Source organism: Bubalus kerabau, chromosome 7, assembly GCF_029407905.1.
Source record: "Bubalus kerabau isolate K-KA32 ecotype Philippines breed swamp buffalo chromosome 7, PCC_UOA_SB_1v2, whole genome shotgun sequence".
NCBI classification, from domain to species: domain Eukaryota; kingdom Metazoa; phylum Chordata; class Mammalia; order Artiodactyla; family Bovidae; genus Bubalus; species Bubalus kerabau.
The window spans coordinates 105,922,347-105,940,437 of record NC_073630.1 but is presented as its reverse complement, the minus strand read 5'-3'; the positions used below and the strand labels follow the sequence as shown (position 1 = coordinate 105,940,437).

The following is an 18,091-nucleotide window of genomic DNA, read 5'->3' as shown; positions in this document are numbered from 1 at the left end:
TTTTGGCTTGTTCATGTTTTAAGGTGTATTTTTATTTACAAAGTGAGCGGATGTATAACATGATGCAGTTACAAACATATTTGGTATCTCTATTTTCATGGAAAAGTATATAAATATATTACAGGAAGTTCTAGATAGTAAACATTAGAAATTGATATAGTGAACGTTTGCTACCTTTTTTTTTCTATGCCAATATTACTGTCATTTAAAGCTTAAATATTGGCTTCAAGTATCCCCTATAAAATAGCTCTAGTTTTTAAAAAAATACTGGAAAATAATTTTGCTATAAACAAGATTGGTACATGAAAAATAGACTCGATATGTCTATAATCAAATGCTGCCTTATTCATCCCTAAGATCTGCATTATTCAGTTAGTGTTAAAAAAAATCTCTGATACTTATCACAGGTTGAAGCAGCTGTAAAAATACAGCATGTCACCATTATTTACTGTTATTAAGAATGCTCCTCTAAGGTAGAGGAGAATAAGTATAATGAGGTTTTATGGACTTGCTGTCCTGTGACCTTTAAGTAGAGAGCAAAGAAATGGACAGATATCCAGAAGGCTGTTCTTCTCATGTCATTTCAGAGGCTGGGGCTGCTCTTTTTGCTCTTCTTCAGCTTGAAGACATGTCAGGACATAAAGGATGACTTGATAGCAGAAAATATATTGATCCTAGAACAAAAAAAAAAAAAAAAAAAGGAGACAGGGAGAGCAGACTTCAGCTGTATAGTGTGAATATATGATATATAGCTTCACCAATGTTGGAAGCGATGTGTGAATAATTTTGAAAATATGGAAAAGCTGTGTTATAAGGTTGAAAGTAAAAGCAGGATACAGAATTGTGCAGTGTCATGAAAATGACAAGAAAGAGAAACCCGACTGACAAAGTGTGGAAGGAAGCAGCCTTGGGGTGGTGGGTGAGCTCTAACTGCAGTTGTTTCCGATGGGTGGGCCACCTCTATTTTTTGTGCTTTGGTGATACTCCGGTTTCTAACCCTGCACCCTCCTCCCCAAACCACGTCTTGTTCTAGCACAGCAGCTGGAGTGGTCCTTTAAGATGGGAGTTAGCTTATGTCATTCCATACTGACAATCCTGTGATGGCTCCATCTCACTCAGGGGGAAGCCCCAAGCTCTGGCCCCATCACCTCCTCTCACACCTCCCCTCCTGCTCCCTCTGCCTCAGCCACTGGTTGTGACTACTCTTGAACACAGAAGACAAACTCCTATTATGGACCTCTTCGAAGGCGGTTCTGTCCGCCTGAAAGGTTCTTTCTCCCAGACATCCGTATGACCACCTGCTTCATGTCCTTCACATCTCTGCTCAAGGGGTTACATCCTCAGTGGAACCACTCTATGTAAAGTATCACCCAACCTGCCATGACTCATCCTCTACCCAACTCTTTTTCCTTCTAAAGCACTTACCACTTTCAAATATCTTATAACTTATATCATAATTGAGTACAGTTAATGGATTTATTATCTGCCTTGCTCATCACCATCCATTAGAAGATCTTTTATTCTGGCAGAAGATCTTTGTTATTCATGTTATTCACTGACATGCCCCAAGCACCTAGAAGAGTGCCTGGCATATAGTAGGCACTTAATAAATATCTGCTGAACAAGTGAACTTCTGAGTCTAAAGAACTATTTTTTTATATGTTTTCTTTACCTAAAAAAAAAAAAAAAAAAAAGACTGAATAAGTCTTAATATTTAGGAGACTTAATTTGAATTTAAAAGGTATATGAAAGGAAAGGTGGCAAGTTTTAATTTTAAAAATAGTAAACTTCTGTATTTTTGGGGAGGTAGAGAAATATAAGTTAACAGATATATGGACAGAACTTCCACATCAAACAAAAAAAAAAAGAAAAGAGAGGAGGAAAAAGAGAGAGGAACAGAAGACCAGATGTATAGTGTGAATATATACTGATATATATAGCTTCACCACTATTGGAAGTGATGTTTGAGCAACTTTGAAAATATGGAAAAATCGTGTTTATAGGGTTGAATGTAAGATGCGGGATACAGAACTGTGCAATGTATTCCCCTCCCAATATAAACAAAAAGGACAGTTGAACTATGCAGAGCAGACAGACACTGTAAGTCATGTAGTCCCTGGGAAGGACCCATGTCTGCAGGTCAGTGGGTGACATAACCTACCTTTTGACTTTAGGTAAGAGAAATGAAAATGACCAAAGCAGAGGATAAACGAACTCTTTCCCAAGCTAAGAACTCCAGGCTCCCTTTATGCCTTCAAGTCAATGCTGCTGAAACCATTCCCTCTCAGGAAAATTCTGTAGCAAGAATATTACCTTCTCTCTCTTTTTTAGGTTGGAATTGAAATGCCACTAATTACATGCTATTTTGTCCCACCTCAAATTTTTGCCCCCAATGTGCCATCCTATTCTCTGTAATCTATTCATTGTTGGTATGGCATTTTCTTATTTTTTAAACTAAAAGGCAATATTGAAAAAAAGACAGCCCTAGAAATACTTTTACAAAAATCTTCATCAGAAAGTAGGAGCCGACACTCACCTCTGTCTGAACCATTCCGTGTCTCTGTAGTCTCATGCAGCGCACTAAATCGGAGATGTCGAACTGCCAAAGGAAACAGAGTCTGTATGTTATATAAAAATGATAACTGACTTTGAACCCCAAAGATTCACCAAGGAGTGGCTTATATAGATTTCTTCACCCCGATCTCCTTTCTCTTCTATCAGTCTTGAGAAAGTCTTCTAGACAAAATGAGTTGGTGAACTGACTTTGCCATCATTTGATAATTTTATTTATTATCTTTCTAAGAATTAGGATGTTTATCCTATTAGAAAATCTCCAATAGGAATTCTCTTTCCTTTGGAACAACTAATTTCTAGTGTCTCCATTAACTATTTTTCCTATATTTTGCTGCTCAGAATAAAATTCCTGATCTTCTTATATCCCCAATGGAGAAATAGACTGTTTTGTCCTACTTAAATTATCATGAGAGTGTGAAGAGCAAGATAGTATGGTTCTTGGCAAATTCTTTAAGAGATAATGATTAGTTACATATTATGTATAGTAAGATAACATTTTAAGTATGATTTATACTAATTTAGGTTTTAAGTAAGATTATACTCTTATTTGACTTCACTTTCACTTTTCACTTTCATGCACTGGAGAAGGAAATGGCAACCCACTCCAGTGTTCTTGCCTGGAGAATCCCAGGGACGGGGGAGCCTGGTGGGCTGCCATCTATGGGGTCGCACAGAGTCGGACACGACTGAAGCGACTTAGCAGCAGCAGCAGCAGCATACTCTTATTAACTTAGCTTATTTAGTAGTAATTTGAAAAATCAGGAGTAATTGTTTAGACAATTCAGTATCAATCTGTATAATAAAGTATGTGTTTCCCACCTATAGGTAACAATAACAATAACAAAATAATATAAACTTTCATTTCAAAGATACACTTTCTTTGGCACTTCAATATTTCTGTCTCTAAAAGTGTGATAATAACAATGAATATCTTACACAAATCTAAAGACTATACAGAGTAAAAATGCAATGCCACATAAGGGGCTTTAAATGGATGGTTAAAAAACCCCAGTAAAACAAATATAAGTTTGGAATATTATTTTCTTCTTGATTATGCCCTATGCAGTTTTGAAAGTTTACTAAATTGCAATTCTATGTAGTAAGAAAACTGTCATTCATACAAACAAATAAAAAATTGTGAGATCACAACACATCCTGTACTCACTTCAAGATCTTGACTGATTAATCCTAGAACCACATCTATGCATATTAGGGTCCCTGAACGTCCAATGCCCGCGCTGCAGTGTGTGATGATTGGGCCCGATCTGTGAACATGTCTCATGTAGGAGATAAATGTCAACAAGTTGTCTGGCTGGGAAGGTGTATCGTGGTCTGGCCAAGCAGTGAAATTCAGATGAGAAATATGTCGTACCTCTCCGGTCTGAAATTGTACAACAGAATAAGTAGATAAAGGTATACTATGTCATTTACATATAATTAATTCTTATTATTTTGTCCTTTAAAAATTTTGCCTGGGCCATTGGATTAGATCCAAATAAAAATGGAAGAGACAAAGAGACTCCATCAGACAACACATGGAGGACCTTTATAAAGGAGGCTACCAGATTGCTGAAATGGCAGAAACCCACACAACATTGTAAAGCAATTATCCTCCAATGAAAAATAAAAAAGGTTACTAGATCCATGCTTTAAATATTGGTAAAAACTACTTTTTGGAAACCCTAAAAGCAAATTATGTTTTGTTATGAATAACAACCTTTTTTTTTAAATGACCCCTTTTCAAATTCACTCAGGTAAAAGCCACAGTCATTGCAGGGCTTAAAAGCCCTACAGATGTGGTCCGGCTTCCTCTCGCACCTAACCTCTTCCTCCTGGCCACTGTGCTGCAGCACAGGGCCCGCTCTGGTTCTTTAAAAACACTAGGCACAGTCTAGTCTCAGGACCTTTGCACTTGCTCTTTCTGACTGAAATGCTTCCCTCCCCACAACGTCCCTGTGATGTTGACTTTCTCACGGCATCAACATCAGTATCTTCCCATTAGAAATTACTTTCCATGAGGTCAGCAATTGCCTTTGGTTGTATGGTTAACTTCTGAATCCCTAGATTCTATAACAAAGCCTAAGCTCTATAAACGTGTTGTTTAATAAGTCGTTTAGAAAATATCGAACAATTGTGCTAGCATACTGGAGTGGAAGCCTGGCATGCTGCAGTCCATGAAGTTGCAAAGAGTCGGACACGACTGAGACACTGAACTGAACTGGAGTGGACAGCGAGCAATTCCCTTCTCCAGGGGATCTTCCTGACCCAGGGATCGAACCTGGGTCTCCCACATTGCAGGCAGGTTCTTTACCATCTGAGGCACCAGGGAAGCCCCCAAGTAATGCATAGGCTGGTGTAAATGAATACAGAGATATAATCTTTGTAAAATCACAAATTAGAAATCATGAAGGAAATTCTCAGGCTCTGTTTACATGCCACCAACAACACGGAGTCAATAAGCTTTGTTTCTATGAAAATAAAATAATTCTTTAACAAAGTTAAAACTCCAGTAGGAACCTAACACATTATTCAAACCAAGTTAGCATTACTGGGTGGACAAAGGAAAAAATGTGAGGGTGTGTGGACGTGGGGAAACAGTAGAAGCTTAACCTCAGGTATAACCACTTATCTAATTTAAGATAATTTGTTCAGTGCTTAGGTGGAGCAATCAGAATCACCCGATTAACAAACATTTATGCTACAATTGTCCTTATATTAAAATATGTTGTCTTTGTAGGGGATTATTTTCTATGTGGAGATTTTTTTTTAAAAAATTTTATTGAGCCTACTTAGAGGTTTGACCTTTAAAAAAAAAAAAGAGTTTCTAGCACATAGTTTCTGAGCTGTTCTGTGCTATCACACCAAGCAAAGGATGATGGCTGATTCTGTAAAAGTCCTGCATTTCCATTTTCATTTTAATACAGTATATACTGGAGGAAGGGCTTCCCTGGTGGTTTAGTGGTAAAGAATCCACCTGCCAATGCAGGACATGCGAGTTTGATCCCTGGGTTAGGAAGATCCCCCGGAGAAGGAAATGGCAACCTTCTGCAGTATTCCTGCCTGGGAAATCCCATGGACAGAGGAGTCTGGCGGGCTACAGTCCAGGGGGTTGCAAAACAGTTGGACATGATTTAGTCACTAAACAATATACTAGAGGAAACTGGCAGAATTCATGACGAGGGTCACAGTAAAGTTTCTATTAGATTAAAATTAATAGGTGGAATTAGTTCCACTGAAATGGGACTCAAATCATTAGCTTTTATTCAGAGAAAGACACTGATGTAATCATGGAAAGATTGAATGCACGCACCTGAATGTCTTCCAGGGTCATTGCCCTTACTACAAAGCCCTTCAGCTGCTGCACTCTCACGAGAGCCAGTCGAAGTCTGTTGCTGACCATGGTCGATTTGCCTAGGACGTTAGGCCAATAGCGCTGGCATTTGATTTTTTCCCCTTCTACTTCTTGGGTCATCATGGCTATCACTGTGGAGTTTTGTTCCCAAATCATCTGCCAGAAATCTCCAACAGTTGTGGGGAGAGGACCTTGGCAGGCGATGTAGACAAACTCTTCTCTCCCCACTGGTATCTTGATGAAGCTGGCGTTGATATATCCACCTTCATCTCCAAGAGGCACTCTGGTAGCGTCATCTGTGAATTTCCATCACAATACACAGTCATCTGTATCATGCATTTTTAAACAAGAGCCTCATAGACTAGGTGAGTTACAGATTATGAGACCTTCCTCATAAGCACAGATGAAATCACAAATGTATTTTAATAAAGGCATCTTTTCAAGGTGTAGTACAGTGAAATCATTTTGTACATTTCCCTCATGTTGCAAGTATATATAAGATGTAACTCAGTGAGTTTCCCCCCAAGTTGGGAAACTACTAAAGTACTTATTACAAATATGATTGGCACAATTAATGCTTATCTAATTATATTCCTTTAAGTAAGCAGCCAAAATAATAAACTAATGCAATAAATAAAAAGGTAGGCTGCTTCATTCTCCAGGCATTATAAATTTTCAAAGCAGGCTTCCCAGTGAAAAGTATATATAAGCCATCTTTCTTTTTTATTTTTTATTGAAGGATAATTGCTTTACAGAATTTTGCTGTTTTATGTCAAATCTCAACCTGAATCAGCCATAGGTATACATATATCCCCTCCCCCGTGAACCTCCCTCCCCATCCCACCCCTCTAGGTTGATACAGAGCCCCTGTTTGAGTTTTCTGAGCCATACAGCAAATTCCCGTCGGCCATCTATTTTACGTATGGTGATGTAAGCTTCCATGTTCCTCTTTCCAGGCATCTCACCCTCTCCTCCCCTTTCCCCTTGTCCATAAGTCTGTTCTCTATGTCTGTTTCTCCATTGCTGCCCTGTAAATAAATGCTTCAGTACCATTTTTCTAGATTCCGTATAGATGTGTTAGAATACGGTATTTATCTTTCTCTTTCTGACTCACTTCACTCTGTATAATAGGTTCTAGGTTCATCCACCTCATTAGAACTGACTCAAATGTGTTCCTTTTTATGGCTGAGTAATATTCCATTAAAAAACCATGGAATGCTTCATGAATTTGCATGTCATCCTTGCGCAGGGGCCATGCTAATCTCTGCATCGTTCCAGTTTTAGTATATGTGCTGCCGAAGTAAGCACTATATAAGTCATCTTATCCAAGAGAATTAATTTGTATGTACTTATACATTGCAAGTAATTTCTACTTTAAATATTCACAAATTTAACTGGTTATTTCTGTGATTGCCAAATTATAACATTTAGTAATAGATTTCAAAATCCTCTGTCAATTGCCCTTCTATCACTTGACTTCTGTTTCTTGTTCCACAGAAGCAAATCCACTCAGTAATTCTTGATTTATGATTTATCCCATTCTGCTTTGAGATACTAGTCCAGCCATTTTTTTATTTGCCTGAAATAATCATCATGTACTTTATGGCAAACCAGGCTCTCTATTCCATTTTTATTTTATTTATTCCATTGAAAAAATCTTGTCTAAGATTCAATTCTTTTTAAAAAAAATTTTTCTTGAAATGCATTTGGTTTATATGAAATTCAACTCTTAAAGGAGGTTTTTCTAAATGAATTTTGTATCTTCTACCCTGATTGAAAAAATTCAATTGTGTTATTTTTATTGCATGTTTGTCATTATTGGTTCTGTAATTTATCTTTGATGTTATGACTTCCTGGCAAAGATAAGGTCAATGTGTCATGTGATATAATTCAATATGTCAATATATGTAAACGTGACTAGTGATTATTATAAGAAGTTGCTAGATGTTAGTATTTTAGTTATATACACATATATATATATATTTTTTTAAAAAGTCACATGTTGATTCGTGAAATGGGATGGGTAAAAAGGATTACCAGCTTTCCCATGTGGCATCTGAAACAATTCAAAGGACAATGCAACTTGGGAGTCCCACAGTGGCCACATGCACATCCACAGCTGTTATGACCACAGACATTTCTCTGTGCTTAAAATGCAGAATATGTAGATCTATGACACATGAACTAAGAAATTGCTTATCCAGAAGCCATTTAATATTTTTAGAAAGACCTTAAATATTCATGAATGTCTGAAGATACATTTAAGATTCCCCTAATCAATTTTCAGAATACACAGAAACTTTTAAAAGAGTTCACACTATATATACAAATTTGTTACTGATGTAAATCTCTGGATGTATGTCTCTGTGTGTGTGCACACTTACGCGAGTGATAAACTAGCACATAAGTTTTAAACTGGTTTAAATTATAGTAAACATACATTTGATTTGAAACCAAATTGGAACTTACAGGGCAGTATATTTTTGTATCGGTTCTTCCTTCTGTTTTCCTTCGTCTGTCCAATTAGACATTGATCCAAAGGTTTTAATTCTTGAAGATTCTGTTAAGCAAAAATAGAAATTAAATTAAATTTGTTGAGATAAGCAGTAATTCATTGTAATGATTGCAAATGCTTTAAATGTGCAGGCAGCAAAACTGACTATTGATTAGGGCGAACTTTGTTTAGAAATAGTTATGTCCTGTTAATACAAATCAGCCTAAAATCCCAATACTAAATCAATAAACTGTTGCAAATGATGCATCACATCTATAATATATTAACTATGAAGTTTAGTGGATGGTTAGAATTGATACTTGGCTTTTTAAAAAAACTCTTCATCTTAACATAAGAGGATGATATTCTTCAAGGAGATTTTTCAAGCTCCAAAATGTCTAAAGAGATTCCTTGAAATTATTCTATTAGGACTCTAATCAGAAAAATTAATTTACTCCTAGAAATGAATGGCAGCCCACTCCAGTATTCTTGCCTGGAAAATCCCATGGACAGAGGAGCCTGGCAGGGTTACAGTTCATGGGGTTGCAAAGAGTCAGACACGACTGAGTGACTGAGCATGCTAGAAATGACAAGATGGTGCTTTTATAGTTGGAGGTTGTAAAGAAGTAGACATTTTCAAATTTTTCAAAATTTCTCTTAACCTTGCATAAAACTTCATCTGAGAAAGAACCACTGTCAGAAGCTCCTTACCTCCAGCTCCTTAGATGGGATTCCTTGATCGAGTAAACCCCGCAACATCCGAATGACTGACTTCAGCTTGGCACCAGTGTATTTCCCGGAGGGAAGCACTTTGACGATGGGGAGTGTGGTGAGTTCCTCATTTGTCAGAAAGGGATGCTCTAAAAAGAAGACACCAGTTAATTAAAAAAAAAATTCCCCCAGAACTGATTTAGCCAATAAGAGAACTAATTTGAGCTTATCCTCACCTCATCTGGTTTTTACAAAAGTTGAGAGTATTGAAATTAATAAGGCAATAGAATTAACAGGTAGGCAGGTATCTACAGTCAACAAAGGGAAATCCTAGCCATAGCAAGATCTTTGTACCCAACTTTTAAGGGAACTCCTTGCTGAATGTTCAGTGTTCTTAAGGGCTCTTGACTCTCAATTACTTAAAAGTTTCTAAAGGAGTTTAAATTGTTTCTGTTTCTCTGGACTCAAATGGCACTGTTCACTTGATAAAAATGTATTTAGTCCTGTTTTTACTTTGCATTTAAATTGGCTTCCAAGCACATGGAGGAAAAATGAAGAAGGGATGCTCCAGAAATTCCTTACCAGGGAACACTGCCCTGGAAACACTGATTTCTCCTCTCTCTACCCACCCGTGGTACTGGGTGCCACTATCTCTGGCATTTTATAGTTTTCTCCATGCAAATGAAATCCTTAGGGTCTTTAGAAGTTTATCAAATAAGTGATATCAGTGTCTAAGGAAGTAGCATGTGTCAATTTAGTATCTGCACTGGCTATGGAAACTGCTGATAACAGAAGACAACTGTTAACCGGGAAAAAAATGTAGGAGAGACTTCTTGCTATAGTCTGCACAAGTGTAGCTTTAATTACATCAATCAGTTGATAGGAGGATTTTGATGATGCAGCTACTATGCAAGTGACAGCAATTCCAGGCACTGCAGGGGGATACTCAAGAAGCTTAACGTCTGTCTGGAGTGAAGGCTAGTTGTGAATACAAAATACAATCATACGAAATAGCTGCAAACTTTTACAGGACTGAGTGTGAAGGCAACAGGAGCTCAGAGGCTGGAGGGATGAACCTGGGCTATAGGATTTGAGCATTTCCTTTGATACCAACAATCTACCTAAATCAAAAAAGTATTAATTCAACTTGTTTCGTTTCTTTCAACAATGACTTCAAATTACAAAACCATGCTGTTTCATTATATAATATAGTATAGCATTTCCTCACATGAGAAAAGAGAACTTTAGCACTAGATGGAACGTTATTGCTCTGTTAGCTCAGATTAAAACAAAGAGGCAGTAACGGGACAGACCAATTGATTTTTGCTCTTAAACACTTTCCTGTCTTCAACCCGTTCTTCCTACTTTGCTATAAATAAAATGTGCTCCTTGACTTATTCCAAGACGGCAAAATTTTGATTTTGTGTTTCTGTGTGTCTATACATCTATTTACATGTTTTATTCCAAGCCACTGACAATTTTATTCTAACAACTGTGCAAAAAATCTGGTCATAGAAATGAACGTTGATGTCTGCGTATGTGATTTAACTTTATGTACAGAACCTAATAACGTAGACCTACGGTGAAATAACATATCTATATATTCTGAAAACTGTAATTCTCAAACACTTATTTATTGTTTTTGATTAAAAGTTGCTAATAAATTTCTTGCCTTTATTGGAATCTTCGTGGTCTGTTGTTTCTATTGGCAATTCATCACTTCCCCATGTTATTTCATCATCCTCAGTCTTCTTTTCTTCTGACTTTTGAATTAAGCTATGACAACAAAACACATTTATAATATTTTCTTCAGTTCTCTCACCAAAATAAATGTAAATACTATGTCCTTGAACCACACATTTCCACAATTATTATTGAATTTAGTAATTTTAATAATAAAAATAATCTATTTAAAAACAGATTATATGATTAAAAAAAATCCTCAAATCCATAATTCCTAAAATTTATAGGTAGATATAATTAAACTGAGGTACAGAATTTTTTTTCCTTCAGCTAAGATGGCAAAAGAGATGATTTATTGTACACACATTACATTCAGCCACAACTGAGAAGAGAATTAGTCCATAAAATCAGAGGTCCAGGGTAAAGGACCAAAAAGGACCATTTTGATATGAGCAAGGTGGGTCTTTCAAAGGTGGTCAAGGCAATCAGAATGGCCATAGGTGTTCCAGATCCATCGAGACAAGTTCTAGATAGTAGGCAGACAGTCCAGCAGTTTGTACCAGCATCCCTGGCCTCTGGCTTCCCTTGTTTCTGCTTCTGTGGCTTCCGTGGGTGTACAAGTTTACTTGGACCTCTGCCTCATCTTTCTTCTTTTGTGCTTCAGCCTGCCCATTTGCTTCTTCCTTCACTTCACTCTCATGGCACAGAGGTTTCTCAAAAGATGGTAACGAAGACTGAGAGCCAGATTGCTTAATACAGTTTACATTGTGTGCTTAAATAAACCCCAAGTCTTTGGTTAAAGGAGTCCTCTTGGGGACAGAGAGGTGATGGTTTGTTTCCACCCTTCGTTGTGGACCAGTGATTACAATTATGTAAATAAAATGATTCTTTAGTTACAGAAGTCCCAACTGATGGACCATCTTTTGCTACAAAAGGAGGCTAAGAGGACACTCCTGTATTTGCTGCTGTTTAGTTGCTAAGTCCTGTCCAACTCTTTTGCCACCCCTATGGACTGTAGCCTGCCAGGCTCCTCTGCCCATGGGATTTCCCAGGCAAGAATACTGGAGTAGGTTGCCATTTCCTCCTCCAGGGGATCTTCCCAACTGAAGGATCAAACTTCCATCTCCTTCTTGGAAGGCGGATTCTTTACCACTGAGCCACCAGGGAAGTCCTCAGTATAAAGATACTGTGTGTGTGTGTGTGTATGCACGCATGTGCTCAGTCACGTCTGACTCTTTGTGACCCCATGGACTATAGCCAACTAGGGCTACAGTCCTGTATTTGGGTATTCACTTAATGCAATAAATTCAGCACAAGTTCTCATTATTCTAGGCATACACAGCAGAAGCCATCTCCTTGGTAAAATAGGTGGCTAGAAAAGAGAAGCTACGTAGAAGAGAACAGTGTTTAGTGATAAGATGAGATGACAAAGGATAACACAAAGGCCAGAGTACACTTTTTCACTTTCTGATGCTCAGGGGAACAAAGCAGAGTACATTTGTCTGATGGCACTGTATACACCATTAAGGAGGACATGTACTAATGCTCCTGAAACATCATCACAGGATAGCAACTATGCTGCTTTTATAGTGGACGCTTTCCTCTGCTCTGACTAATTGTACATCACAATTAACATATAATTTGCAAGCTCTGCATCCATGAGGTCTCTCTGGTCTTCCAGTAAGTTCATGTTGTCTGGAAGGATATGTTTTGCAGCTCCTCCCACCAGGATTGTCCCTTCTTTCTCATTCTTTTGAATAGCTGCTTAGTATTTCATTGTATGCTGCTGCTGCTGCTAAGTCGCTTCAGTCGTGTCTGACCCTGTGCGACTCCATAGACGGCAGCCCACCAGGCTCCCCCTTCCCTGGGATTCTCCAGGCAAGAACACTGGAATGGGTTGCCATTTCCTTCTCCAATGCATGAAAGTGAAAGTGAAGTCGCTCAGTCGCGTCCGACTCTAGCGACCCCATGGACTGCAGCCCACCAGGCTCCTCCATCCATGGGAATTTCCAGGCAAGAGTGGGGACCAATTCTTAGAAATAAAATTGCTAGGTTGAAGGGAATGTATCAGTACTACAGTTCTTTGAACACATGACATCTATCATTATAAGACACACTGTTCCTTAGTTTACATTAAGAAAGAAATAATATCAATGACTGTAATTTTATAACCCTTCATGATTTCAGAGATGTTAAAATTTCAAAAGTGCTTCCAAGAATTGGGAACATGTTAAAAAAATCTATGTGTTAATAATGTTTTCAGTTGCCACTTGAAGAAATTATATACTAATTTACTCTTCTTCCCCCCTGCCTGCCAAACAGGGAAAAGCCTATGTCTTACAGATATTGGTAGTTGGCCCAGATATCTGCTAATCTTTTAAGTATAAAACCATGCACTTCTACATTAATAGGGTCACAAAGAGTCAGACACCACTGAAGTGACTTAGCATGTATTAACTTTACTTAGTGAAAAATTCACTGTCAATTTGTATATAACTCCCTTCGACTGCTTGGTTATCATTAAACTATGAAGCAAAATTCACATACAATTGCTTTGCTGGCCAACAATATATGTAACTTTTCCTGATACATCATTTAGTGTTACAAAATAAAAAATCTTACATTAGAAACTGTTTTCAACAGGAAAAACATTTGTGGGGGTTCAAAATGTTTCTTACCTGCTATAGTTTTATTTTATTTATTTTATTTTCTTACCTGCTATGGTTTTATTAAAGAATGAAATTTGTGAGGTATAGAAAAAGAAAAGTAGAAAAATAAGTTGCCTATAAACATACCAGGAGAAGATACTATTATCACTGAATCTTCTTGTAGACCCTTCTTGAATTCTTTCTGATGGTGAAGAGAATATATGGCTTTTTTTTGAGCAATGTTATAATAAACACATTGTCACATGTCACTAGAACCGCCTTGTAACAACATTTTTAAAACATTTAAAATTTTCAACTGTAGTTTCATAATTTACTCAACAGGTCTCATTTTATAGGAGAAGATAAACTAACTTAAAAATCAACATCTAAATGGAAATCTTCAGAGTGCTTCTAAAAAAAGAATGAAATTGTTATAGATACTTGAAAATTATTTTCTTACCTTTCACTTTTACCTTTTTCTTCACAATGTTCTTCACAGCCATTCATTTTGGTAGACTACGATAAAGAGAAATCAATATCAAAACAGCCTATTATAAAAAAAACTATCTTATATAATGTTCAGTTTTTTCCTATTAATTATTGCCAATGTTTACTGTTATCGTTTATCCTCATTTTACAAAGACAACATGATAATTATTGCTGGCTCCATTTACCCATCTTCACATTCATTTTGTTTTTCCATTTCTTACATAGGGGATATGAATGTACAGAGGTAAGGAAAAAGAAAAAGGAAAACCTAAAGTAATGACTGTTTACATGTGCACTTGTGACATGTTTTTAAATAGTGACCAAAACTATCCTAAAGAAAGAGAAATGCAAGAAGGTGAAGTGGTTGTCTAAGGAGGCTTTACAAATAGCTTAGGAAAGAAGAGAAGTGAAAGGCAAGGGAGAAAAGGAAAGATATAACCAACTGAATGTAGAGTTCTAGAGGATAGCAAAGAGAGATAAGAAGGTGTTCTTAAATGAACAATACAAAGAAATGGAGGAAAACAATCAAATGGGAAAAACTAGAGATCTCTCAAGAAAACTGGAGACATCAAGGGAACATTTCATGCAAGGATGGGCACGATAAAGAACAGAAACAGTAAGGACCCAACAGAAGCAGAAGAGATTAAGAAGAGATGGTAAGAATACACAGAAGAACTATCCAAAAAAGATCTTAATGACCCAGATAATCACGATGGTGTGGTCACTCACCTACAGCCAGACATCCTGGAGTGTGAAGTCAAGTGGGCTTTAGGAAGCATTACTATGAATAAAGCTAGTGGAGGTGATGGAATTTCAGCTGAGCTATTTAAAATTCTAAAAGATGATGGTATTTATGTGCTATACTCAATACTCAGCAAACCTGGAAAACTCTGCAGTGGCCACAGGACTAGAAAAGATCAGTTTTCATTCTAATCCCAAAGAAGGGCAAAGCCAAAGAACATTCGAACTACTGTACTATTGTACTCATTTCACATGCTAGTAAGGTTATGCTTAAAATCCTTCAAGTGAGGCTTCAGCAGTATGTGAACTGAGCTCTTCCAGATGTACAAGCTGGATTTAGAAAAGGCAGAGAGCCAGAGATCAAATGGCCAACATTTTGGATCACGGCAAAAGCAAGAGAATTCCAGAAAAACACCTACTTCTGCTTCATTGACTACATGAAAGTCTTTAACTGTGTGGATCAAAACAAACTGTGGAATATATTTGAAGAGATGGGAATACCAGATCACTTTATCTGTCTCCTGAGAAACCTGTATGTGGGTCAAGAAGCAACAGTTAGAACCGGACATGGAACAATGGACTGGTTCCAAATTGGGAAAGCAGTATGTCAAGGCTGTATACTGCTACCCTGCTTATTTAACTTACACACAGAGCACATTATGAGAAATGCCAAGATGGATGGATTACAATTAGAATCAAGACTGCCTGGAGAAATACCAACAACTTCAGATATGCAGATGATACCTGAAACTCCAATACTTTGGCCACCTCATGTGAAGAGTTGACTCATTGGAAAAGACCCTGATGCTGGGAGAGATTGGGGGCAGGAGGACAAGGGGACGACAGAGGATGAGATGGCTGGATGGCATCACCGACTCGATGGACGTGAGTCTGGGTGAACTCCGGGAGTTGGTGATGGACAGGGAGGCCTGGCGTGCTGCAATTCATGGGGTCGCAAAGAGTCAGACACGACTGAGCGACTGAACTGAACTGAAACTGAACTAATGGCAGAAAGTAAAAAGAGGAACCAGAGAGCCTCTTGATGAGGGTGAAAGAGGAGTGAAAGCTGACTTGAAACTCAACATTCAACAAAGTAAGAGTTCACTTCATGGCAAATAGAACAGGAAAGAGTGGAAACAGTGATAGACTTTATTTTCTTGGGCTCCAAAATCACTGTAGATGGTGACTGAGCCATGAAATTAAAAGATGCTTGCTCCATGGGAGGGAAGCTATGACAAACCTAGGCAGCGTATTAAAAAGCAGAAACATCACTTCGCCGACAAAGGTCTATATAGTCAAAGCTATGTTTTTTCCAGCAGTCATGTACGGATTAAGAGTTGGAAAATAAAGAAAGCTAAGTGCCGAAGAACTGATGCTTTCAAATTGTGGTTCTGGAGAAGATTCTTGAGAGTCCTTTGGACTGCAAGGAGATCAAACTAGTCAATCTTAAAGGAAATCAACCCTGAATATTCATTAGAAGGACTGATGCTGAAGTTGAAGCTCCAATACTTTGGCTGCCTGATGTGAAGAGCCGACTCACTGGAAAACACTGATGCTGGCAACGATTGAAGACAGGAGGAGAAGGGGACGATAGAGGATGAGATCGTTGGACAGCATCACTAACTAAACGGACAGGAGTTTGAGCAAACTCTGGGAGACAGTGGAGGACAGAGGAACCTGGCATGCTGCAGTCTATGCAGTGGCAGAGTCAGACATGACTTAGCAACTGAACAACAGTTTAAAATCTAAAATTTCCAACGTGTTAAATTATCTTGCCCACTTATTTATTAAAAAATATTTTAAAAATTGAAGTACAGTTGATTTACAATGTTGTGTTAGTTTTTGGTGTACAACAAAGTGATTCAGTTATATACATATAAATGTATATATATCTATAAACACATATAAAACCACTTTTATATATTATTTTCCATTATAGTTTATTCCATGATACTGAATATAGTTCCTTGTACTATATAGTAGGTCTTTGTTTTATATATTCTATATATAAAAAGTCAGTATCTGTCCATCTTAAACTCAGTAATCCCAACTCCCAACCCCTTTCTCCTTTGGTAACCATAAGTTTGTTTTATCAGTGAGTCTGTTTCTATTTTATAAGTAAGTTCACTTGTATCATACTTCAGATTGCACACATAAGTAATACCACATTCGCCCTTTTAAAGTAAAGGGTGTCTCTCTAGGGAATACAAATTAATTAGTTCATAGTGTAGCTGAGTCCCAGAGACCCAAGTCTTGAAGAAGCATTTTGCTACACTCAGAAAAAGATGCCAAGTGGAATTTTTACATGGTTAATCTCACATCTCAATCTTCATCAGAACAAATTATCGTAACCGGAAATTGCTTTCACTTCAAGACTCTGCATTATCTGGCTTCTGTCTGCCTCTACATTCCATCTGGTTTTACTCTCGCCTTCCCTAACTAGACTTTAAACTGATGGGCCTTTCTTGAGCTCTTCAAAATCACTCATCTTTTTTCACTTTTTCCTTACTAATGTAAGTGTCTTTATCTTCTGAGGACGTTTCCTACCACCCAGGCTAAACACAGTTCTCCTTGGTTATTCTCTTTTCAAGCACTCTCTTTTTTAAACTTCATAGACTTTATCACAACTTGTAATTGCATGTTTATTTGCCCTGTTATAGACATTGTAGAGTTAAAAAGTATCTATAATTAAGTTACTCTGTTATCATTTTCAATTGATCTGAGGGAAACACAGAACTTTTATGGAGGAAAAAAAAAGAGTAGGTTGTTTTTAATCCACTGACAACTAAAAAAACCAAAGCTTCTTAGATCTTACCTGTTTTTAAGAATTGAAAAATTTAGTCTGGTCTAAAACTTGTATTTCCAAGTAGTCATTTGGATTTCTTATTCCCCACTATAATCCTGATCTAGGAATCTACCATGTGTATAATCATTTTGCAAAGTATAAAGCCTTTTATAAGAGTAAAGTGTTATTATCAACATTAAAATAACTAGATAAAGCCCAGTTTGACATACACTATATTGATACTTGTATTAACCGATTTCTCACTCATTTTGCAAAGTTCATCTATGTATGGTTTGTGTGTGTGCGTGCCTGCTCAGTCGTGTCTGAATGAGTGACCCCGTGGACTATAGCCCTCCAGGCTCCTCTGTCCATGGGATTATCTTGGCAAGAATACTACAGTAGGTTGGCATTTCCTCCTCCAGGGAATCCTCCTGACCCAGGCATTGAACCTGCGCCTCATTGGCAGCAGATTTTTTACTTCTGAGCCACTTGCATGTGTACTTCTCCCAAACTGACCGCTAGACGCACAAGCAAAAACGGACAGAAGCCCTGACGTCCTTCTAACCCTGTTATCCCCCAAATAATCCAACAAGTTCTGCAACGGCTGAAATGAA

At 37.6% G+C, this 18,091-nt stretch overlaps 1 protein-coding gene and 1 non-coding gene across 9 annotated transcripts in view; both read right to left on the bottom strand.

Annotated features, from left to right (window-relative positions):
* The window catches only part of PTPN13 (protein tyrosine phosphatase non-receptor type 13), a 225,857-nt gene continuing 207,766 nt past the window's right edge, over positions 1-18,091 (bottom strand). For all 8 annotated transcript variants that reach the window (XM_055589033.1, XM_055589030.1, XM_055589032.1 and 5 more), the window contains 8 exons: positions 13,923-13,978; positions 10,804-10,907; positions 9,132-9,280; positions 8,396-8,486; positions 5,885-6,222; positions 3,740-3,955; positions 2,537-2,599; positions 1-674 (listed from right to left, as the gene is read on the bottom strand). In XM_055589033.1, coding sequence (XP_055445008.1) covers positions 579-674; positions 2,537-2,599; positions 3,740-3,955; positions 5,885-6,222; positions 8,396-8,486; positions 9,132-9,280; positions 10,804-10,907; positions 13,923-13,978 — 1,113 coding nt within the window. In that variant the 3' untranslated portion in view covers positions 1-578. The remainder of the gene's footprint in view (positions 675-2,536; positions 2,600-3,739; positions 3,956-5,884; positions 6,223-8,395; positions 8,487-9,131; positions 9,281-10,803; positions 10,908-13,922; positions 13,979-18,091) is intronic.
* LOC129658246 (U6 spliceosomal RNA) lies at positions 7,131-7,234 on the bottom strand. The gene has a single exon (XR_008717339.1). It is a non-coding gene; the product is annotated as a U6 spliceosomal RNA (small nuclear RNA).